This window comes from Plutella xylostella, chromosome 6 (assembly GCF_932276165.1).
Source record: "Plutella xylostella chromosome 6, ilPluXylo3.1, whole genome shotgun sequence".
Taxonomy (NCBI): Eukaryota; Metazoa; Arthropoda; class Insecta; order Lepidoptera; family Plutellidae; genus Plutella; species Plutella xylostella.
Window position 1 is genome coordinate 9635402 of NC_063986.1, and position 24400 is coordinate 9659801.

The window sequence follows — 24400 nt, forward strand, 5'->3', positions numbered from 1 at the left end:
CGTGCATTCGTTTCGTTTTTGGGCTGCGTAAATATGATCACGTTTCACAGTACCGCGCTCAATTGAAATGGCTCCCCATCCGTGACCGTAGGAACCTGCGTATCCTTTGTCTTCTCTTCTCTATCCTCCACGAGCCCAATACCCCACCTTATCTAAAGTCTATGTTCCAATTTCTATCTGACACTCATACCAGAGACTTACGTTCATCTCATAATTCAATTTTAGCCCTACCCTCCTTCCACTCTGGTTTTATGTCTGACTCTTTCGCGGTCACGGCTGTGCGTCTATGGAACGATCTCCCTGATTCCATTAGGAAAGCTCCGTCTCGCAACGTTTTTAAGCGTCTTACTCGAACTCACTACCTTAGTAAGATAGTTAGTTGATAGCTCTTTCCTGAACCTCTAAATTAATTATTGTTATATAATATTAATATTTATATAATAATATATATTATAGTTTTTATATATATATATATATAGGTATATATTATTTATATTATGTTTATTTATATATTCATAACTTATATATAGTTACGTATTTTATATTATATTTGGAAATTATTATTAAGTGACTTGTTTTTAATTTTGTAGTAATAGTGTTGTTTTCTTTTTGCACACCTTATAATAAAAATTTCTTGCACCTCCTGTGGGTTGACTGGTAGAAAATGCTTGTAGCATTAAGTCCACCCTTTGTACACTTATTTTTATATTTGTGCAATAAAGGATTAAATAAATAAATAAATAAATAATTGACTCACAAACAAAATCTCACCTTCAGCAGCACCTGTGCGTGGACCCCCCCCCCTGGTGATGTAGTGCGCGGAGCCGGGTGCCTCCTGCGTCTCCTGCAGCACGCACGTGATGTTGGAGTCGGTCTGCGAGCGCGGGAGGTGAGGCGCGCGCTCCGGACTGCGCACGGCACGAGCGTAGGTATATGAGGGTATATAGTGCTTTGTGTTGCAATATCCAGGTGTCTTTATGTCGTTTGGAGCTCTATTGGCGCCCTAAGACGCTAAATATTGCTATGTGTCACAATATCCATGTGTCTTTAGGGGGTTTAGGTTTCTTTGGGTTATTAGCAGCATTGCTAAGCTTAGTCGCTAAACCCGCCTCGGGAACTAAAAAAGCGGAATTCGTCTCTAAATCCCTGTGTCTTAGAGCGTTTGGTTATCTAGCGCCATCGTTACGGTCTGCCGTACCTACCAAATAAGCATGATTCGACCCTAAGACACCTTGGAGACTATAAATAAGCGGGTTTCATACTTTGTATAAAAATATACTTACATTTAGCGCCCTCGCTACGCTCTGCTTCCAAACATAGCTTTTGTGGCGGTTAAATAAGGCGGTGTCACTTAAATCTCACCTTTAAAACCACTTGAAAGTGGATGTCCCCCTCCCTGGTGATGTAGTGCGCGGAGCCGGGCGCCTCCTGCGTCTCCTCCAGCACGTACGTGATGTTGGAGTCAGTCTGCGAACGCGTCAGACTGGGCTTCCGTTCCGGAGTGCGCATGTGAGCGGAACCCTGCATGCTCACTGAGTCGAGCTGGGATTCGAGGGAACCCTGGAAGCGTCGTGAGACGGATGTTATTCTGCCATTGTCAGACAAAGTTTTAGGTGTAAAGTGGCGCCTCTAGCGGAGATGATTGGGAAACTTGTACGAGTACAAAGCCTCTAGCGGAAATTATCGTGAAACTTTAGATTGATCAATAATGTTGTATGTAGATGAGATATGTAGATATGAGAACAAAAATAAGCTTTCATGTTTACACAGATATGCAAAACTGCACTAGGGGTGTTGATCAGCTGTAAAGAGTATTGTTTTGGTTTTGGCTGCTTACTGCAGTCATGTTGTTGCTGATTAATAAAAAAATAAAAATTTGTACATTACTGCCAGTCATGAAACCTTAAATTCATGTGTGGTGATGTTAGGAATGTCAGGACAGTTAAAAATTAATTACTTTGCTGACCTGTCTAGTTTTAGACAAGTAATCGGGCGACGGTGTAGGGGTATGTTCTGTGACCGTGATGATTGGATTCTTCTTCTTCTGAGTAGTGGAAGGCATCTGCCCCGCGTGCACTTGGGTCCGCTCTGTCTTTACCTCGCCAATGTATCTGAAACAGTGCAAAATTGTGTTTAATTATTTGACAGTAAATACTAGATTTGTGTGCGACGTGTTTACTTAATTTTGGTACAGTTTTGTGAACCATTAGTGCTTCATTCAGCGAATGTTACATTGCTGGACCTATGTACAGTCAGCTTCATAAGTGCCTATGCACTTTTGTATCTTGTCAAGTTTTACAAAGCTTTAATAAGGATTGTAATCGTATTCAAGTATAGATACGATAATTGAACATGCATTATACTTGCCTAAGAGAATAGTTTATTTGATTACTTATAGTTACATGCCGTAAAACAGTAGCAAGAAGGTATTAGATAGGTAAATGTTTAGCATTTAATATTTCCCCGATTAAAGCGTATGGCATTTAATATCGTAATGTTTAAGTTCCGGACTACTTACACGATACTTTTGTATGATAGTATACAGATTTTAATCTATTACAGGTACTGCTGAAGCTATTCATATGCCTATTCTACGATAAATTGTGCTTCAAATACTACGTGAAAAAATATGCCTAGACAGGGATCACTTCAATTTTACGAACACGATACTTGGTGCTGCCATGCAAATCACAACTTTATTCCATTGCATTAAAGTCATTGGCATGGCAGCGCACATATATCGTATTTGTAAAGGCCGGAAGTCCCTGTAATTACTGTCGATATCAGGAAGCTATTGCTTTCGAAAAGGCGACGCCTAAAATTCTACCAAAAACTTATAGGATCTTGTATAATAAATAAGAATGTAGCATACCTATTTCGGATACTTATAAAATGGTCAAATATATTCCTTGTAACACTTGCACACACACATAACAAGCTTATTAGATTTATTTACACATATTTCGGTATTTATCGCCTACTAACACACTTTTGCGTATCTAACGTTAAATTTCAAAAGCTTGCTAAGTATTTGCGCATTCCACCCAGTTATAGAGGATTTCCACTGTCCTACGCAGTAGTCTATGCCTACATAATATAGTCTATGGAAGCCTCTACGTAACTCTGTGAGAACTTACCCGTTGGCCGCCAACTCATCGATAAGGCAGCTAATAATTCGCCATCCGGTTTTATATTGTACGGGAATAAGCGGTACAAAGTCGGGAGAGAGAGAAAAAATACAATTTAAACAGGAAAAGTTACGGATAATTTTGTGGTTAAAACAAAAGCATGCTGTGCCAATAGTTGAGGAAAATAAGAAAATCGACTGCCATCGGTGCTCGAGATTTTAGTGAATGCTTAGTGAAAATAATAAGGAATCCAGCATATGACGCAGATGTGTTTAGCTGATGTTTTAGAATAAATAGTGTTTACCTAGCTCTAGGGGGTTGATTCTTGGTACCAATGTGTATAAAGTGAAAAAATATCTCCTCTTTATATGCCTACAGCAATGCAATTAATATAAACTTAAATCTTTTAATAAGAAACTGCGTTATAAAATTGCTTGAATTACGGCTTAGCAGTAAGTTTATCATAAAATATAGTTAATTATAGTTATGCTCACCTAAGACTTGGCATACTTTTGCCTTTGATCAAATTGCACTGAAGTAGATCGCCCGTTTGTCTAGGGGTTATAGGCGAGAAATTTGTAGCTAATGCCGAGTTGGGCCTCTCTTCTCCTGTATCAAGGCTTCTGTGGTATTCCTGAAAGAATAAAACATATCATAAAGAATTAAGCCTTGTATAAACGACAGTAGGTAGTTAGGCAACTTAAATTTTTACTGACTTCAAAAAAAGGAGAAGGTTCTCTATTCGTCTTTATGTAAGTAGGTAGGTATGTTTTTTTTGTATTTATGTTCACTACATAAATACACAGTGTACATGTGTATTATAATCAATCATATACATAATTATGTATCAAGTACCTTTATCTGACAGACAGCAGCATGAAAATTAAACTTGTGATCGTCATGTTCAATCTTTTCAAGTGCCTTCTCCGATTTCGACAGCAATTTGGTTTCAACAAACGCTTTTAGGTCGGCCATTTTCATCTTCCGTTTCACTTTCTCACTCGACCGTCTCACAATAAGGGGGTCTTCGTCTATTTTGACGGCGGCTGCGAATGGGGCGTCGGCCACTGGGGATATATTGGTGAGATCTGGAACCTCCATGAAGTTTTTCAGCGAGTCTCGTTTCTTCATCTCTGGACTTTGGTAGATGGACACTTCGATTTTTGGAATAGGTAGCGAGTTGCTTCGCTTCCGCGGCAGGGTCTGCTTTGAGATGTCGTCACAGATGTCTCGCAATCTGAGAGATTAATGATTAATTTAGAAAAATACATGTTGTGATAATAATAAAAAACAGATGAAAGTAAGATACAATACGTTTATCAGATTTTTCAGTTTTATTATTTATGCAGATTAATCTCTTTATAACTAAAGTAAGTACTACAGAATCGGACTCGATAAAATGCATATTGTTTTGCGAACAAAATTAAAACAGAGAAGACCTACATCTTACCTGTTGTACAAATAGTGCAGAGCCCAATAAACGCCTTCCTCTTGCCACTGCGACGTGAACAGACACCTCAGAGTAGCCACATCCAGGAATGTCGCAGCCGAAACCTTCAAACATACCAGAAAAACATCAGTCATCATCATCATTATCACTTTAATGTGAGAAATTTGATCACTGATTGAACCAAGAGATTGACGATGCAATGGATGTCCTACCAACCACCAAATATGTCATATTATGAGAACAACATACAACAACTGCCTTCAGCTTCAGTCGATAAGTCGGGCCTAATCATACCCTATATAACAACTTACATGATTTTGTTTAGGTGAAGATGGTTTTTCCATAGTAGGAGATCCTTTCTGTCCTTGAGTAGCCCCGCCACTGTCTGACAAAGACTCTTTGTCTGATGAACTGCAATAATAATAATTCATAACACCTCTCTCTTGCTGCTAAGTATTGTAATATAGTTGAATATGAATAAAGAAACGACAATGAAAATGGCGGTCGTTACGTAAGTGGGATTAGGAATGAGTATTGACAGACCTACAAATACAATGAGATAGAGCAAGATAGCATGAGTATGGTGAGCTTCTTATGTATTGTCACACTTTTGTACCTCGTCAAATTGAGACAGCGTTAATATTCGAATTAATTAAAGGCTGTTTGTGAGTTCGACGTGGTTCGACGCACATTAGCAAGCTGATTGTACTATCGCTATTTTCATAATATTGCTTTATTCACGAGTACTTTTCTGAGTGCCACTGAATTAAATAATTCTAGAAGCTTACCTCATTTTAGTAATCTGTGGTAGGGGTTTGATGCCAGTGAGTGAGGGCCTGCCAGAGTCGGACCTTCTGATCTGGAACAGACTGGGATCGGCGGAGTACACCGTGTATGGCTCTTTGACCACACCACCGTAGTTCTGGTCCGTCGGTAGTCGATAGATGAACTGGAAGAAAGAAATATATTCATATATTTCGGTGTGAAACAAGTAAAATACGATAGGTTTTACATCCAGCATAATTCACCCTGCTGTGTTTGTTATAAAGAAGATTAATAGTAGATTCAAAGGTAGACATTCATAATAGTTGCTAATAGTTTTCCATGTTAAAGATCTCTGTATTGAAAGTAAAACTACTGCCCATTTTTCAGCTAACTGATGTCTCAATAGTTTCCTCTATTATCTTATCTTAAGTTTAGCTATAGCTAAGCTTAAAAAGAGACAAAAACTATTTCTCTTACCACATGTTCTTCTTCAGTGCTGGAGCTCTCCTCCGGGATAGTCTCCGGGAAGATGGTGTCTTTAGGAGAGGACACCCACGGCTCCTCTTCAGTACTGGCTTGTTTGGACGGAGCGTCACACTGGGAGACAGTCTGGCTTGGAGGGCTGTCGTGTGCTGTGCCATCCTCTTTGGAAAACTTGCCTGGAGATAACAAGGGAGTGGATTAAAGGATGGGTTGCTGTTGCATAATATGCTATTTGAGTGTGTACTTAGTTCATCCCCTTAGCTTGTCTGTGACAATCTCTAGAGCTGGTCTAGGGTTGGGTTGCTTACCATGGTGAAAAGATTAGCAAGTAAGATTAGCATCAGTCCCTCACAGCTTATGTCATTTTACAGCTAGACAATGGTCTTTTCAGAAGCATTCATTAAGTCTGTATTTAGAGATGCTTAACTTACGTCCAAGGAAGATGTCTCCATGCACATTTTTTTTGCTGAACCTGCCACCTAGGGGCTTGGGCTTCGGCTTCACATGAGTGCTGAAGCAGGGAGCGTCCGGGTGCCGGAACTCCCACATCGCTTGCCACATCTTCAGACCATTCTCCAGACGGTAGTTGGAGAAGTCTGACTCTTTTAAATGTTGCGAGATTGGTGCAAACAGGTATACAAATAACTGGAAGAATAAATAGTAAAGTCATGCCATTGTAATACCATCAAAAATTCCAATTCAAAAGCTGTGAAACCTTTTAGAACCCAGCAACAAATCTGTAATCTAGACACTATAGATTTTCAATTCTGTTTGATATCATAAGGAATTTACAGGTTTAAGGCATGGAAAGGGGCTAAGGCTTTTTCGTATCAATAAAATTTAACTTACTCTAAGCTTTAAGAACTTATACTTACCGCCATAGTGGGCACAGAGAAGAGATAGTGGAAAGGGTTGGTGTAGAATATTCCCTTCTCATAGTCAGCGTCGGAGCATTCATCGGAGGCGTCAAGTATGATCCAGTGCAGTGTGTAGAGAAGCTTTGTCTCCACATTCCCCAGGGACTGCATGTTGTCTTTTACTCTAAGGAAAAAGTAAGAAATATTGTATGATAGGTACTATAGATTTAACGCAAAAGCATCAATGTATCATAAAAGGTTTTCCATATTACACAGTAGTTTTCTATAGTACAAAGTAACTAACCAGTACTTACATTTTTTAGCTTTGTTTTATCAGCTTTTGTTATTTAGGTTCTTATAGTTTACTAGTTAAGCTTTGTCATCTGTTTAAAGAGCTAGAGAAATCCTAACTAATATTATAAATGCGAAAGTAACTGTGTCTGTTTGTCTGTCTGTTACTCTTTCACGCCAAAACTACTGAACGGATTTGAATGAAATTTGGTATACATACGGTTTAGACCCTGGGAAAGAACATAGGCTACTTTTTATCCCGGAATTCCCACGGGAAAACTTTTTAAGGCGAAGCGAAGCGCGCAGGAACAGCTAGTACAAAATATTCGGCAAAGGTAGTAGGTATTTACCTGTTGTGTAGCAGAGCCGCTAGTGAGTGCATGACGTGCGGCAGGGAGGCCTGGATCAGCCTCCATCGCGGGATGGACTCTATAGCCTCAGTTAAACTGATAGATAGACCGAAGCGCAAGTTCTGAACCAGGACTTTCTCGAAAGACTGAAAGTTAAATTAAACTGTTTAGCAGGTAGGTATAAAGACGCCATAGTAAGTAAATAAATGGAGGTAGCATACCTTGCACGCTTCCTTTAACTCCTGAGATGCGGCATAAAATCAAACGTATTAAATTAAAACGATTTTCAAGTTACATTTAGCGGAAAATTTTAGATTTCAAGTGAAAAACTTTATTTTCATTATTTGGGTGTTTGTAAACAAACGAAAAACAAAACACAGAATAGGAAATGTCACTGTCACGTTGACAATAATAGTGATGTAGTCATATCTTATAAAACAATAAAATCGATCGATTATAAATAAACATTAAAAATTTACTTACGTGATGGCCTGGTGCTCTTTGACAGAACTGCGTGAAATATACAAAGCATACATTTAGGAGCACATTTAAAATAATAAAATCTGTTCCTTTAATGTGAATCGAACCTGTACCTTCTTGGTGAAAGCTGGGCCAGGCATCCTAGCCACTATACGAGACGTTAGATATTATTTTACATTCAAAGATAGCTATTATATTTAGCATGCTACTGTACATTGTACGTATAAGTATAACACTCCGCCATTGCCGCGCCCGCGAGTGATAGTACCTAACTTAGCGCGAGTCATGTCATGTCACTCGACTACCTAACCATTATACTTCTTCCCCTACGATCCAGTAACTATATGAGCGCAGCGCAGGCGTACCTGGACCTGCACAGGTAGACCTGTCCGGTAGACCTAAACATTATATAGTCGCCACACTAGTAGTAGGTATGTACGTACATCCAATAGTTAGTAGGTTCTAGAAACTTCTCTACTTACCATACAGGCGGCATCGTGGACTTTCCCAAGTCTAGGGCGAACGAAGGGCGCGGTTTGTCGCCAGAGGAATATCTGCACGGGGATGGGGACCACCTCGTCCAGGTACCTCTCGTCTTCCAACATGGCTGCCGGCTGAAAAATAATAATAACTAATATAATAATATAATTTAGTAGTTGTCTGTCCACGTGGCATGACTCCGTCATCGACGTAGGGTAAACTACCCAATTATTGACACTTTAAGACGAGTTGTCTGCAAAACTGGCCATAAATACGCATAAAATATTAGTATTGTGGTATTTTTTTCTGTAGCGGTTTCAGGTGTATATTCATTTATAATATTTTTGACAAAACAATGACCCTATAGTCTTAGTTTTTTATTATCAGCTATAAATTTGAAAGAACCCCTATTTCCCAATTATTGACACGCGTTTTCCAATTTATGACACCTCCTGTACCAATTATTGACATGCTTGATATTAGGTAATAAAAACCGTTTTTAACTGGAATTAAACCTTTGGGAGGGTACCATGGGTCCGGTTCTCTATTTGGTATATCACGGTGATATATTGAAACACCATAAGTGTCACATACCATAAGTCGTCAGCTAGTTATCTGACATACCATATGTACTGCATCTTATACTGATGCTAGCAGACTAGTCCCACTGAGTTAGGCTGCTTCTTCTCATGATCTCCTGGGCATTTCTCAAAGGTTCCAGCCAGTGCGTCCTGCTGCTGATGCCATATGGTTCAGATATGGCATCAAGTGGTCACGGCTGGGTTAGCCCAGCCCACTACCACCCAAGGTCCACTGATATAAAGTCGTAATGCGGACTGAAATGGGGTAATCAATCCATCAGAGAACCAATGTGAGATGCCAATAGGCCAGCCACCCAAGAAGAAATACAGTTGGAGTAATCGAGTTCTCGAGTGGAGGTAACGAACAGGCAAGCGTGTCATAGCACGCCTTTTGGCCATCAGGACCAAGGCTGATCTTAGACATGTACCTGGTAAGTAGCTGCTGGAAGAGAAAGGCCAAAGAAAAAGTGTGGTGTAGCTTTGTCACATCTGTATTGATGAAGACATCATGAATCATGAATATGCCTCTGATATCTCCAGTTTATGCTCGCAGAACTACACGTAGCATCCTTGAGGGTTGGCCTGTAGATAAACATGTTCAAGACTAAGGTAATGTCCAGTGTCCCAATCGAAACGAACGATACCGCTGGATATCATTCAATTTTGTGAATCTTAACACCTATCTTGATCATTGTTTACCCGCCGGGTCAGAATCCCAGTTTTAATAGATTACGAGGCGGATTCAGCTGGGTGGGAAGTGTGCAGGACACTTTTGGACAGGCAAAATGATGACAGGTGGACGTAGAGCAGTTGGCAGGCCACCTGATAGTCAGACGACTTCGTATAGGCTGCAGGAAGGCAGTGAGAAGTGAAGCAGGAAAAGTTATTTTTTGAGTGTCATAGTATAGTAAGCTCCCATAAAAATATTTATCGTTTATGAGACTAATTATTGACACTTTGCCTATATATAGACATGTCAATAATAGGTAAATAGATTACTGACACTATGTCGATAATTGGATTTCACTGTATTGACACTGTGTCATGAATTGGAAATTCGTGTGGGATAAATGATTAAATAGTGTTAACATGATCATTATAGGATATACTACCGGAAAAAGCAAAAATATTAACATGAAAACAAAAAACATTCCTTCCAATTATTGACCCAATATGTCAATATTAGGAAAATATACCGAAAGTGATACCTATAATTGACACCAACTAAATTCGAAGTTATAACCAAAAATAAGTGGTTTTTGAGGTAAGAAATGGAAAAGGAATTTTGCTAACTTTTCAGTCCAAATAACAAATTTACATTTTTTTTAAAGAAATACTAGCAAATTTCTTCTTAAAGTAGCCACTGTCCTTTGCAAAAAGCGATCCAAGATTGCGGAATTTGAAGAAGCAACGGAGAGGCACGAATTGTCTATGTTTTATTGGTCAGCCATTGCTGTAAAAAGGACTGCCGAGTGTTACCATTACAGAATAACTATTACTGCTGCATTCAAAGATAAATATCATTAAATAGAACGAAGCGTTGTCTTGTTTTCTTTAATTATTCCGCGCTGTGTCAATAAATGGAGGGGTGTCAACAATAGGGTAGTTTACCCTACATAAATCACAATATCGCGTTTTACGATAAATAAGGCGCTTCGATTGGTCTATAATGGGCCCGTGCCGCAGGGTCAGGTCTTTATCTCTGATTTAGATTTTTGACTGATTTTGCTAACAATGTTATCTCTCTCTCTCTCTCTCTCTCTCTCTCTAGCTTGGGGTCGGATGGCCGTGTGTGAAATGTCCCCTATACTTACAGCTGAAATTGACCCCGGGGCATTCATCGTTTTATTATAATAGTATAAAATAGTACTTAATGTGTACGTAGTAATAACCACTGCCGCTGTTATCTATGCTTTCAGTAATCTTTGTCATCATCATCAGCCCGTAATCGTCCACTGCTAGACATAGGCCCGTCCCAAGGAGCACCACAACACTCTATTTTCGCCCTTTAATAATCCAGGTACTATCGGCCACCTGTGTAACGTCGTCGGTCCCTCGGGCCGAAGGGCGTCCCACGCTATGCTTACGTGGCGCGGCGTGGTTGTGGTTATCATTCTAAACCAACATATCTGCTAGACCTCAATGGTTAATTAAAACATTTAGACACCTCGGCCAGGGAATTATTTTAAAGGCCCTTTCCCTGGTAAGCAAACATAGGTAGGTAAGTGCTTACTGTCGTACCTACTTAATAAAACTAGGTTGCGTAATTTGAATAAGTACTTATGTAGGTACTTAGGTATGTACTTGTTTAGAACATCAAATGAATATCTACTTAGAAAGAAACCAATCCAATCACATTTATAATTACAAAAACTTCAATCATTTAAGAAGCATGTTACTTTTAACTCACCAATCAAGATGACAAGAAGGAAATTAGCCGGAAAGCAGCCACCGCGCACTCACTACATCACTTCAACAAAATACGACACTTTGAACTCTATTTGCCTATGAAACTGAAGCAGGGGTCCACAACGTGTGGTATCATTTTGAGGCAGGGGTAGGTAGGTTTCACACAGTTATGGAGGGCTAAGGCAGGACAGTTCAGTGGAAAGCTCAGGAACAAAGTGATCTGCGCAGTAGGAAAGGGAGCAAGCCGTAGGGTTGTCACTTTTACTGTGGTTAAATGAAAGCTTCAGGAATTTATTGTACATGTAGGTAGGTATGATAAGATTTATGATTGGATCCAAAACACCTATAATGTTATATTCTCCTCTGTAAAGATAATATGAAATAAAAATAATGCAACGTTTAGGTTGCCATTTTCCGAATATGCCTTTATCTTATACATATATAGTCCTTTCTATTAAATTATGAATAAATACACATAAGTAAGTACTTTTTAAAATTAAGTATCTTTTTTAGTTATATTAACTAACTTGAAGTAGGTAGTTAAGTAGAATAGTTATACTATTTTGGTGCAAACTTTAACAAATTCTGTACTTAATCCAGACCTACCACACTACATTGCTGCGGAGTGTCAGCCCTACATAGATTTATTGATCCGCGCACAGAGATTTGGTCCTGAAGTACGCAGCCTCCGGTTGCCATGGAAACGCCAACATGGCCGCCTCGAGAAGCCGACTGAAAACTGAAAACTAGGTCAACTACTGACGATAGAGTACCATGGAAAATTGCCTGATTACGCAATAGGAAGTTAATTAATTTTACTGAAAGGCATTTTTAATTTTTCAGTCTATTGCATACTCTTGCTCCCAATCTCCACTAGGGTCTGCTCCCCGGCGGACATTGGGAGCAAGTGATGGCGACGCTGCGGCGCCTCACTTCGGCGAGAATAGGTGGGTTATACATACTTACCTATGTAAGTACTTACCCACATAAAATCTAGGTATTAGTATTTTTAAATGTGAATTAGGTCTTTTGAAAACCAGTTAGGTAGGTCCTATCTAGGAAAATACCTATTAATTCGCCTCTAAATTAAGGTGTCTTTACCCTTTACCGGAGAAAGAAGCATACTACATACTAAAAACTGGAAAACATTGGTAGTTAGGTACGTCCTGATAGATAAATAGAGGGACACGTCCTGGTGACCTCCGACAGATCACCGGTAGTGCTTGCATGCAGAAGGTCAGGGACAGAGTGGAAGGGGTTCTTTAGAAGGGGTCTATTTATTCAGGTTCAGTACGGTCACTCTGTAAATCGACGAAGAGAGTCGCCTCTATCTCGTTTAGAAAGTGATCTGGGGGTCTCCCAGAGCAGATGACGATCGTTGACTATTCTTGATGATAATTTTATTAAGGTTACTTGTTATAAGGAGCTCCCACAAAACTAGATGTAAGATTACTTTACTCAGGTAAATTAACATGATTGAGTCGTATCATTGTTTCACTTAGTGGAAAACCATTTACTTTATAAATAGAGTCACTTGGGAGTGCCGGCACTAAACAGCCCCCACTTTGTAGATTGTTTCCTCTACGCAGTCAGTCACATAGGCTATAAAACTGTACTTAGGTAAGTATAGGTTTTAACAGGGTAAAACAAAAATAACTAAGTACTTAAGTATTTTTAACCTTTAAAACTATAAACATAACTTTTTAATTGATCAAATATAAATAAGATAATAATAAGTTAGGGTAGGTATGATCTATGATGTAATTTTGAATTGCTTCTTTTATTCTATATTTTTTTAGCCCCCCGACGGAAAAAAGGGGTGTCTGTGTATATCATTTTGCAATATAATCCTAACTATCCTAACTAATATTATAAATGCGAAAGTAACTGTGTCTGTCTGTCTGTTACTCTTTCACGTCAAAACTACTGAACGGATTTGAACGAAATTTGGTATACATACGGTCTAGACCCTGGGAAAGAACATAGGCTACTTTTAATCCCGGAATTCCCGCGGGAAAACTTTTTAGGCGAAGCGAAGCGCGCGGGAACAGCTAGTAATATTATATGTCTGATGTCTGTGGTAGCGTAGCTCCCAAACGGCTGAACCGATTTGCGTTTTAGGGTGATAGGTAATTATTACGGATCTACGGAATGGTGACGTTCGATGCCTCAAAGGCCCCAAATGATGATGGGCACAAATATATGGAAGCTGGGACCATCACCAATAGAAATGAGTGATATGTCGTTGAAAATTAGGTATTTTTTTGCAGAATATGAATAACGGAAGCGCTAGTCCTGATTTACTGTCCAATTAGAAGAATCGTACCTTGAAAGTTTTTATATTTTATTTCTGTAATTTTAATGTTTTTGATATTTTTTCACATTCATTTTTAATTTTTATAACAAAATGATCACCATTCATTATAATATTATATTTGTTTATTCTCTCAGTAAATAAAACCAGTTGAAAGTAATTTCTCCCATTTTGATTATACGTGTTTACGTGTATTATGCCCTAACTGTCATCAGGAGAGAAAGTGCAATGCCATAGAAAAATACTTCCTTCCGACAAATATATTTCAAAATGGACAACTTATAAATACGGATTTTTCGTCATAATATTTTTTTGCTATCTTGAAAAGAGCTATCCAACGATGTATGACTCATCTTTATTGGACATAGGTCCCAAAACGCCCATTGTCATTTAATATATAATAAATAGAATAAATAAATCTTTATTCAAAGAAAACAATTTATGATTTATATTATTTCAATTTCATCAAGTCATGTGAGTCATGAGGTGAGAGCTCAGCAGTGACTCACTCACACAATATCGAATATTCTCACACACAATCATTCACAATCGTGAGCAAAACGAAAATAGATTTCGAGGTTGGACGAAAGTTAAAGGCGTCGTTTGGGTTTTGCTGATATAGATGGTTAAGATGGATAAGTAAGTAAGTACCTACCTAAATCATAATAATTAACTTTTATTGGTATTGCAAGTAGGTACCTATTACTGGAGATGTTGACCCTTGCAGTCTCTTACATTACCTATGTACCTACTGACCTTATAAGTAACTACTGACCTTAAGTTGGTAACAGAGATGTTTACTTGTCTAAGGTGGGTAAGTATCTATGGGAATGCAGGGAGTCATTGCTCAATCTTTCAGGCGCATCCATATTGTAACATAAAACCACGGGAATTCAAGAATAGAGCTTTTAAAGAAACGAAAAAGCACTGAAGTTTCAGCATGGAAGTACTTATAAGTACTTATTACTTCTATGTTGAAAATGGAAGTTATAAGTACTTACTTATAAGTATTACTTCCAAGATTTTCAGTTCCTACTGAAGGAGGTTTTCACACCAGGACCTCCTCTCAACCTCCTCTATACTGAAACTTGTGTTGTACTTGTCTGCTTCATGGCTCCATGGTATATAAAAAAAACGACAAAAAGGCAACTGACATTACGATAATAATAATAACAACAGCAACACCACCGCAACAAAACAACATGATGAGTGGAGGTAAATATAAAAAAAGATCTGCCTAAAATAAAAATTGCCTGGAAACATACTGACTTAATTTTATTTTCAGTGGTATCCAAGTATTGTATCGACAATATGATATGTTTGGAAGATGGTGATTCATCAGTAGGAGAGTTTAAATTGGCTGGTCTTTTAGCCTCACACCTAGTTGGGCAGGTGTTGGATGAAGCGTATATTATAGCGAATGCTGCTAAGGAATCTGGTGAGAACGATGCTATGCTTGAAGGTTTGGGGTGTCAATTTTCTTTAATTTTATCACATAAAAACTATGTTTCCTCACAAAAAGGCAGTTAAAGCGATAGCTTAGTAGGGAAAAAGGCCCTAAAACTATGACCAGCCACGCAATAAATATATACAACAGGACTGGACTGTAATGGATTTCAGAGCTCTATGACCCTGATTACACATAAAATATTATGATGTTACTTGTATTTTTTCTAGGCCAGCCTTGGCGGTATTGGAAAATGGTGAAGAACTTGCGAAATGATAAATTAACGGAGCCAGATTTGTTAGAACATAAAAAAGATTATTTTGCTCCGTCTTCATCTCTAACCATGGATGACAATGTGGAAGGACTAGTCAATAGTCTAGTCACTTCTACTCCTCAAAAACATGGTCAGTAGGTACTTAATGATAAGCTACATAAGCTTATATAATTACACAAGCTTATAAATTTAGAATTAATACCTACTTTAACATTTTTTTTTCTTTCATTATAAATATTACATTTATATTTGCTCACAAGATATCAGCAGCCGAATTAGCTTAATTAGTTACGAAAATAACGTTTTTCAGATGATGTAACAAAACATGAAATTACTTTAATTGGTCAAGGAGATGGCGATGCGGTAAGGACTTTTAGACCTACTTAAATTATAATATATATTTAAGTATATATATAAATATACCTATAATTAATATTAAACAATGAATGATCAAAGACAATTTGTTTTCAGAGACAAACCATTTTTTCAGACAAAAGCTGCAATTTCAGTAACTTAGAGAATATGAGTGATATCTGCGCCAATAACGAATACGTTGAAACCCTACAAATAATAAAACCTCCCGTTAATACATCAGAACAGATATTACATGAGATAATAGACTCTGGCGTAAATGAAAATGTAACATTTTCCATGGCTGCTGCTCGAGATGACCTGAATCCATTCAGACAGATGACTGAGATGACTGATAAAGATAAGATAAGTGAAGAATATTCCGAAAACTCACTCTGGACTGGCATGTTTGGAATTGACCCTAATGACTTGGCGCTTGGTGTTGAACTTGATGAAAATGTCAACTCATATTTGCCTAAAAAGGTATAAGTACGCGGAGCAAGAAAAAAAAACCCATCTAGTAATTATGGTAACACTTTAATGAATTTAACTTTCAGGAATCCACCGTTGTAATCACTCATGAACAATCAGCTGTAACTATTATGAATCAGAGTGTGGAAGCTTATCTGACGTTGAATCGTACGTAATAAATAACTCTAATAAGATAGTTAAAAATATAAAATAGTGGTGGTCTCCTAATAATAGAACTGAGAGGTAATCATTTTCTCGGTGCAAGACTGAGTTTTATTTTCTATTTACTATAGGTACTATCTATTTAAATGTTGCTTTGATATTTATTTACATTTTCACCCTGGAGATGAAGATGTAGTGTAGATTATTGCTTTCATTTTGCGTCTTTAAATATGTTATCCGAATATGAAATCGCGAGTCTGTACTAATTCATCTTTCACGGGCATCTATGACCACGACAAGAAGCAGGTTACTACTTAGGTAATAAATTTTAAGAATCAAAGCTACTTAACATCTTTATCCCAGCAGTCCTTATAATACGTATTTGCATGGTGGTAATGATTTATTTATTTATTTATTTATTATTTATTTATGGAAAACCAACAGTTACATATAAAAAATAAATTTAGACAGAAAATTATAACTTAAACCAAAAACAGTTTCCACTTATAATATAACTTAGATAGTTAAGACAGTTTAAAACATATATATGTTATGTTAGTATATTTTAATTTTAATTAACCTACCGATATACAAAAAAAAAACATTAAGAATAACTTAAATTAGGTATGTCAGTCAGTATGTAAGTTATTTTTTATCTATTTTTAAATAAGGTATGTCAGTCAGTACGTAAGTTATTTAATCTATTTTTGAGAACATTGCTTGATAGCATAAATAAATCTAAATCTTTACAAACTTTATTACATAATTTACTAGCTCTGATAAGAAAAGAATTCTGAGAATAATTCGTTTTAGCATTTGGTATTGAAAACGTTAAACATGATCTAGTTAACTTAGCCGGACAATTAAAGTTAATCTTACTCAATAGAAAAGGTGTATCCAACAAATTGTTCATAATCTTATGCAAGAACATAATATAATTGTGCATTCTTCGAGTTTGAAGTGAAGTGAGCTTAAATTTTTCATCACCACATAATCTAAAGTTAACATATTTAATAAATTTCTTACTATCTCTATCAGGTGATTACGAAATTTATTCAGATGAAGATGGAGACCCAATCCTTCAAGATCCTAAGTCATTAGTTGACCTACAGGAAATTGATCTTCTAACAGCTGATGTTTCCGAAAAATCCTTTGCAGCCGGCTCTCAGAGCTCACCCCTTCAAGATTCTGTAATTACATACTTACCTTTATTTGTTTCATACCTAGTTATCTTGAAAACTCATGTATTGGAACCTATATTTATAGGTATTTTTTTGTCACAGACTGATCTTGATTCCCAAGATTTTCAAACTTCTTCTTTCAATAATTATTTAATGTACATAAATGAGTATAACTTATTTAGGTAAGATTCTCATTTTCTCTTCTTTCTTTCATTGTCATTGGATTATGGTTTTTCATAAATATTTTATTCCACATACATAGTCATAGTCATTTTCTATAAAAACGATCAATAACAATTATATTTTTAGATTGTTTGATGTTTTCAAAGTATAAATTTTAAACAAAACAAGATTTTGGCTTTTAGCCACTTCTCTTCTAGTGCTATCTGAGTTAGCCAGAATGAGTTACATGTAGACAGATTGTATCAAACATATTGCTAATGAAGTGTAGAGCAAAATTACGAATGTGATGTTTGCAACATAGTTAAATCTTAACTTTCATTTTAAGATATTTTGTCTACATACCCGAAAAACGCTTTCATATTGAAGCTATTTTTTACGCTCAGTTTATTAAACTTTTTTTCCTCAGAAACAAAAACAAGACGAGTTGTCTTCCGCGTCAGGAATGACATTCAGCTCGAAGAAGTCTCTGTCCCAGCGTTGTAGAGTGCATGGTGCGAGGCTGATGCAGTGTCTGCGGGGCTGGTGGAAGCGACGGACCCCGGGGACAAAGGTTTCTTCAGATCTTAACAATGCCTGATTGTCATAGGCTTGGGCTGATGGGCCGATTGACTGATGCTAGCACATTTGATAGCATGGTTCCAGATCATTTTTAGAAGCTGAAATTCCCATGATGAAAATATGCAATAGCGATTCGCTAATCCAAACAAACCTAAAAACAATTTAAATTGTAGTCTCCACGACCTTGGTACACTAGCCAAATGAATATAAGTAAGACACAGTTTCAAAAGTTTTTATTAGAAATGTGGGTATTGTTGGTAATTTTACCTACAAGACCTATCGAAATAGTTACTACACTATCTACAACTACATCGATATATATTATCACCATATATTCATTATAGCTTTAGAGCTGACCTACTAATTACAACACTATTAGATCGTGTCAAAAATGCGCGAAATATTACTGTTACTGCCAGAAACATTTCCAACTAGTAAATATGTTAACAGGAGAGCGACCGGCCGGGAGTGGGCTGCCTGACCCCGGGCGCCCGGCGCCGCGGCCGCAGCCTCGACCAGCGGGGGATGGGTGACCAGACCCCTGGCTCCACGCCATGGAGGCCCCACACCCTCAGCGGGGCGCTACGCAACACCACCTGCTGGCGCCAATACACCTTCGAGACCAACCCCCATTGCCGAAACACCTAGATACTGAACATTGTGCTCAGCTTTTTCCTTCCTATGTTATTTGATAGCTTTACTGAATAAAGCATTCCAAAGATACAAGACCCTTTAATTCACGACGCTGAATCACATAAGTTCATACACCCACATTCATATGTCTGTACAGCATTGGCGAAGATGACAGATGTGTTCAGCAGGCAATTATTATTCCAAAGATGTTGGCTCGCGCTGTAATGCGTTTAGCAGCGGACACCTTGGTGCCGATACCGAAGCGAACGGCACAGATCTGATCGAAATAGTCAAACGTAAATGTAGATTTACCATTCGGAAGCTCATCCCCGCCGCTCGAGCAGGTGAAACACTCATCATCTCTGTCGCGCAAGTTACGGACTAGCGCAACAGAGTGGTTCAGGTAGACGAATCGGCTTCGCCGAAAATAGAACGATCGCGGATTCCTGGGCTAAATCTCAAATATCCAGACGAGTGCGCCATCTAAGCGAGTTAAAACCGTCCCGCGAAAAGTTCCCGAACCCCACTTCTTGTCTGAACGTCTGCCAGTGAAGACCGGGAGGGAACCAACACCAAACAAAATGGTGAGTCTACCGACGCCTGCGCACTAGTGGAACCAGTTACAGTGTGAACATGGACTGTTGGCGAAAAGTGAAATCGCGCGTTACTATTTTGTGAAAAATTCCGCTGACCGGAAACTAACATAAATTATTGAAGATCTCAGTGTTGTGCCGAAGACGACGTAACAGTGATAACATGGTACTGCACCCCCCGGACCCTCACACGAGGACCGGCGACGTGCCTGCGACACACAAACTAATACACACATTGCATGTCAAGAACCCGGTTGTTTCATGAGAATAACGAAATCTTTTTGGCCATTTTCAGACTGACCTCAGCAAAATCGACCAAGAGAGTGAGTATTAATTTATTTTATAATAAAACATAGTTTCTTACCGATGACTCGGGAAAGTATGGGAGCCAGTAATTATCCAATCAAATAAAATCTTCAGTCTTCCTAAATCCTGAAAAGCAAACATATTTCCATCTATAAAAGTTTAGTTCCTAGCATCGTCAAATGTAACAGTGATATCAGTGATCGTAAACATCTAAGTTTAGCGCGTTTTGTCATACATATATGGTGGTGGTTGCTAGGAGCGGCCGCGGACGGCGCCAGTGGTCGATGCGCGCGCGCAGCTATATTTAACCTCGTGTCACGTGACGCGCCGCCCGCCCAAACAGAGAAACTCCACTCAGATTTCAGTCCAGCTTTCATGCTCTGACCTCGAGCTACGTCATGCAGTGAGCTGCCAAATTCCATTCATGATCAATTTTATGCAGTGACGGATGCAATAACTGATGCGTCTTTCATGTATTCCAATATCAAGGTCAAGCGTCATCGTGTTATCTTCTGGAGTCTCGATGCCATCATGTTCATAAGCCAAAACAAAATAAAGTCGACATTATGTTTAATCTTTATCGTCATCATCAGCTAACAATCGTCTACTGATGAATCTAGGCCTCTCCCAAGTTTAAACAACGATTGAGTTAGAAATTTAAACGAAGTACATCTAGGTACTTGTTCTTAAAAGTTCAAATGCAATAGCAATTATACAGTGCAATGTTACAGTGCAATAGAAATCAAATAAGTCTCAAGAGCTATATTATATTGTAAAGAAAACAACAGAACATGCTTAAATTTTAAACATTTTAAAACGTTTTATTTACTGATACTTAACGTTGCGATGACTTCGATGCTGAAAAGTTTTTCCTATTTGTTTTTCTTATAATAATCTCACTCAAAGCTGGCTTTTGCTACGCTATTTGACGAGATTTGTGATCTCGAAACCCCAGCTTTGTTTCAGCTGCCAATGCTATAATGCAAGGGTTTACATTTAGCTAGTGGAGAATTAGGGCACAGTTACATGGAAGTTATAATTAGATTGTGACTCAGCTGTGTTCACTGTGAATTCAATCGCGCTCACGAAAAGAAATTATTCTTGGCAAAGAATGCACACCCACGCGCGCCGTCCGCATTTACTAGACAACGACTTTAGAATTCCCAGAACCACGGAATTTTTGGTAAATGTCCACGGCTTCAAATATTATGTAGGTGACATAATAATATTTCGCGAATGCTGTATTTCTACTGTACTTAGTTAATAATTAATAACAAAAGCGACTCTAGAATTGTAAACAAAAATAATGAAATAGAAAGCCAATAAAAACATCTTAGTTAATATTTAATCTTTAAATTATTTAATCCAGTAGTCTTATGTAGAGGTAGACCTTATGGTAGGTAATTACCGATCTATTCGATGAAATTCTTTGATAATGGGAGGAAACAATCATAAGTAAACAATACCAGGGACAATATAATTGGTTCAGGAGTCCATTCTCTTCTCGTTGAACATAGTTATGCTAGTCTACGCACGCCACTTGATGCTTTTAATGAATTTAATGGTAGCAACCACCCACCACCTAGGGTGATAGTCCTCACTCTGAGTAATACAGTTCTACTTAAAGTCTAGATGTAAACAGCCCTGCTGTGTTAGACCCCTGAAACTTATATCTAATGAATCAATAACCCTTCAGAGGCGGCGTTCGTATTCTCGATCTTCGACGCTGACGGCAGCAACAAGATTGATGCCTTCGACCTCGGCAATGTCCTGAGGGCACTCAACAACAACCCCACACTGGCCACCATCGAGAAGCTCGGAGGCACCAAGAAGAGGGGCGAGAAACTCCTGTCTGTAAGTATTACTCTCACTTCATCAGCCAACTGCAATGTTTAAACGATAGACTTTAGGCCCAACCATGGTATGACCGGCACCTAATTTGATTATCAGGCGGTGCTACACGGACTTGACCGGCACCAAATTTGATTATCAGGTGGTGCTGCACTTTTTGTGGGGCAAACGATTATTCGATTTAATTTAGCAAAACATTTAAAAAATCCTGTTCACGTCATCAAAACGTATCAAAAACATTTTGTCGTCATACTCATATCATCTGACCATCTTCTTCCAGTTTGAGGAGTTCCTCCCCATCTACAGCCAAGCCAAGAAAGACAAAGACCAGGGATGCTACGAGGACTTCCTGGAATGTCTGAAGCTGTACGACAAGGCTGAGAACGGCACCATGCTGAGCGCCGAGCTTACACACTCCCTTCTCGCCCTCGGTATGTTGTTCTCTATCTTCATCTTCATCGTCATTCTCATTATCAACCTGAAGGGCTAGTACGGGGCGTATTTAAGACGTGACAAGAGTTTTGCATCGCGCTCACTCACATCGCGCAGAACGCAGACGGAGAACTCTTGGCACGTCTTAATAGCGCCCTGTGCTACATGGCCTGTATTCCTCTTGTGCTAAACTTTTACATGGGTATTGGGACGTGTCTAGTATATTCAATTGTTTTACATTACAGAGTCAAATATATTATATTATATTGTACATGTTTGCCATTCTAATGTAAAACAAAGTGCTATCATCACTTCTACGTAGAGCCTCTTCGTAATTTGCAGAGCTTTCCACATAGGAAAAAGCTAATATACTCGTACCTACCTAATAATAAATAGAAAAGTCACTTATTTACTGACCTATAATTAGTTAATTAATAATAAATACCGTTTCATTTGAATGTTTTCAATCTATCTGGAATCTGAAAGATTTTTAATATTGACAGACAACTTTTATAGTGTTTACTTCATATAATTTGTGTATTTTTTTGAAAGATACTATTTATTAATAAATCTGTTTATCGTTTCACTGGCAATCATCGGCATTCTTATCTCCGCAAACCATTTGGCTCGAGTCCACGACTTGTGACTATCGTCTTTGAGTTCTAGAAATATCATTATTTTACCTAGATTATACTACTTATTGAAATGTTTAAGTAGAATTACAAAATAGTATAAGTACTTATCTAGTTATATGCACATTATTATTCATTGCTCCTTGCTCTGGTATTTTTGTAGGAGGTTTAAGTATTTCTGTTTATGAAATTCATGATCATCATCAAAATAACTCTCGTGATGGTCACTCTTAACTTAATATAAATTATTTTTCTTCATTTTATTGACTTATGTAAATAATATTGTCTGCAGGTGAGAAGCTGGAAGACCACGAAGTCGCGGAGGTCATCAAGGACTGCATGGACCCTGAAGATGACGATGGTTTCATCCCCTACGGGCGTAAGTACATTTTATCAATCTAGTTTATGTTTACGAAAGCTGATGGAGTTTACTGCGTCTTTTGTAGATCTTATAAATACATTTGAGTTCCGTAGATTGATCCCTTTATGCATGAGCATTTATTTTAAGCCACACTTGTGTTGTTGCCAACCTTCCACTACGAAACCCACATTTTCTATAGCCAAATCCTCTGTAGATTAGCAATCCCCAGTAGTTAATGAATTTTCAGGTGCAGATGAAGTTTGTCATGTAGCTGAACTGTATCCTCCATTATTTCCTCCACAGTATTTAGTCGTGTGCGTGTGAACCCTTAATCATTAGTCCATACATTTTCAGCATTCCTGAAGAAGATGATGGCGTAGAAGATGCGACCGTTATATCTTTAGTTATAAGATCGTAAGTTATTTAGCAAATAGGATTCTGCTGCTGCTGCCTCACATTCTTCTGCTTTACGCTGTTTATTTTGTTTGTCGTTGTCTTTAACTTTAGTATAAGATGCTTCAATATCATCAACTACTCCTTTACGATGAGGAGCCTCTCGAATAACAGGATTGGGTACAGGTCTCGACAAACAAGGTCTATTCTACTTGCGAACCTTTACTAATCTCAAACTTATATATCTCTGAGTTCAGTCTAATATTTCAAGGATCTTTGTCTCGATAATCAACATTTTATTTTTTAAATGTTAATTTTCTTCTCTTGATAAATTAATTTCTTATACTTAATACCAGACCATCGCTCTCACTAAGCTCTAATTGTGCACGGAAACCAATGCTCCCGACTCACTTGATTTTACTGTTTCCACAGCATTTCTCCGAAAAATGTGCGCCAAACCGGATGACGCAGAATAAAGATAAGGAGTGGGGTTTAAAGGGGGGGAGGCAGCGGCGCGGGCGCACCCCGCCGGCGCCGCCGCCCCCGCCCACGCCCCGCGCCCGCCCACCACCGCCGCCCGTATACATCGCCATCTAGCGTACGGACTATGAAACACTCCTTTTTATACTTTTCAACAAAACTGTACAACATCGACACCAATGAATGTACATACTATACTAAGATTAAATTATTGTAAACACACGTTGTACGTGTTCTTTTTTATTAATATTTTTTAAATGTATTTATTAAATATATAAATTACCTTTATAATGATGACAAAAATACAAAAAGCCGTGAATTATTTTATAATAAAATGTTAAATTTCTATGAATGGTGTTCAAGTTCAATTTATTGTTTGAATGGTCTTTTTGTGTTTCTACAATCTACCTGATACCAGAGGCGCAGGGTTTTCATTGTAGGGTGTACTATTTAATAAGTCTGTACCTAAGTAGGTACATACCTATCATGAAATATCAGTTATGC

General features: G+C 38.1%; 3 protein-coding genes across 4 annotated transcripts in view; 2 read left to right on the forward strand and 1 right to left on the reverse strand.

Annotated features, from left to right (window-relative positions):
- The window catches only part of LOC105383878 (protein unc-80 homolog), a 56336-nt gene extending 44837 nt beyond the window's left edge, over positions 1-11499 (reverse strand). Inside the window, exons 1-16 of the mRNA XM_048621569.1 lie at positions 11276-11499; positions 8287-8418; positions 7808-7834; positions 7546-7566; positions 7325-7470; positions 6702-6867; positions 6258-6471; positions 5821-6002; positions 5367-5527; positions 4890-4989; positions 4579-4682; positions 3984-4365; positions 3623-3762; positions 3138-3167; positions 1967-2111; positions 1363-1560 (exon numbers count right to left, since the gene is read on the reverse strand). Coding sequence (XP_048477526.1) covers positions 1363-1560; positions 1967-2111; positions 3138-3167; positions 3623-3762; positions 3984-4365; positions 4579-4682; positions 4890-4989; positions 5367-5527; positions 5821-6002; positions 6258-6471; positions 6702-6867; positions 7325-7470; positions 7546-7566; positions 7808-7834; positions 8287-8409 — 2139 coding nt within the window. The 5' untranslated portion in view covers positions 8410-8418; positions 11276-11499. The remainder of the gene's footprint in view (positions 1-1362; positions 1561-1966; positions 2112-3137; positions 3168-3622; positions 3763-3983; positions 4366-4578; positions 4683-4889; positions 4990-5366; positions 5528-5820; positions 6003-6257; positions 6472-6701; positions 6868-7324; positions 7471-7545; positions 7567-7807; positions 7835-8286; positions 8419-11275) is intronic.
- A 3225-nt stretch (positions 11500-14724) lies between these two features.
- On the forward strand, positions 14725-18938 carry LOC105383877. The gene is made up of 9 exons (XM_038119914.2): positions 14725-14803; positions 14874-15026; positions 15266-15439; positions 15620-15672; positions 15781-16143; positions 16218-16299; positions 17332-17483; positions 18064-18207; positions 18666-18938. The coding sequence occupies exons 1-9, from the start codon at positions 14791-14793 to the stop codon at positions 18861-18863; spliced, it is 1332 nt and encodes a 443-aa protein (XP_037975842.2). The 5' UTR covers positions 14725-14790; the 3' UTR covers positions 18864-18938.
- Positions 18939-19303: 365 nt separating this feature from the next.
- LOC105383858 (myosin light chain alkali) lies at positions 19304-24118 on the forward strand. Of its 2 annotated transcripts, XM_011553990.3 has the most exons (7): positions 19304-19432; positions 19737-19764; positions 21444-21601; positions 21879-22029; positions 22955-23041; positions 23378-23437; positions 23849-24118. In XM_011553990.3, the coding sequence occupies exons 1-6, from the start codon at positions 19430-19432 to the stop codon at positions 23401-23403; spliced, it is 453 nt and encodes a 150-aa protein (XP_011552292.1). In that variant the 5' UTR covers positions 19304-19429; the 3' UTR covers positions 23404-23437; positions 23849-24118. The 2 variants fall into 2 exon arrangements, with proteins under 2 accessions (XP_011552292.1, XP_011552291.1); XM_011553989.3 differs by lacking the exon at positions 23378-23437.
- Positions 24119-24400: the final 282 nt, after the last annotated feature.